The following is a 539-nucleotide window of genomic DNA, read 5'->3' on the forward strand; positions in this document are numbered from 1 at the left end:
AAAAATTTACCCTTATGACTGGTTTTGTGCTCCAGGGTCACATATATGCTTGTTTTTAACAGTGTGATGAGTTTGTCTTGTGGCATTCGAGTGTGTTTAATACTTGACTGCGTCTCTTGTTGTGTAGATTACCGCGCGAGGATCTGCCGGAGGAGGTATCTGGCTCTGCTGGCGGAGATACGGCGACAGCGTCAGGCTCAGCGGGAGAGAGAGGAGCGTGAGGAGGAGGAGGAGAGGAGGAGGCGTCTGGAGCTGGAGCAGGAGAACCGGCGTAAGGACTGTGCTCTGTTCACAGCACCTCCAGTGCTGATGGCACTGGCGTGTGTTTAAAGGCCTTTCCACACTGAGCGTGAGGCGAATCGCAGACGAACGGTGCTTTCACACCGAACATGAAGCGATTGTTCGCCTTCTGCTAATTCACGCCTGCACACTAGGTGGCGCCGACCAACAATGCATTTTTCCTCCGATCTGTATCTCGTAAATGGATTTAACATCATCCGCTGCTCAATATACAGCATTAAATTAAGATAAACAAGGTT

The 539-nt window shown here is 50.3% G+C and overlaps 1 protein-coding gene across 1 annotated transcript in view; it reads left to right on the forward strand.

The window, feature by feature from the left end:
* Nucleotides 1-539, forward strand: part of LOC107704107 (myosin-IIIb-like) — a 48,073-nt gene that overhangs the window by 35,335 nt on the left and 12,199 nt on the right. Inside the window, exons 22-23 of the mRNA XM_016506961.1 lie at nucleotides 36-61; nucleotides 128-271. Coding sequence (XP_016362447.1) covers nucleotides 36-61; nucleotides 128-271 — 170 coding nt within the window. The remainder of the gene's footprint in view (nucleotides 1-35; nucleotides 62-127; nucleotides 272-539) is intronic.

This window comes from Sinocyclocheilus anshuiensis, unplaced genomic scaffold, assembly GCF_001515605.1.
Source record: "Sinocyclocheilus anshuiensis isolate Anshui unplaced genomic scaffold, SAMN03320099.WGS_v1.1 scaffold690, whole genome shotgun sequence".
Lineage (NCBI taxonomy): Eukaryota > Metazoa > Chordata > Actinopteri > Cypriniformes > Cyprinidae > Sinocyclocheilus > Sinocyclocheilus anshuiensis.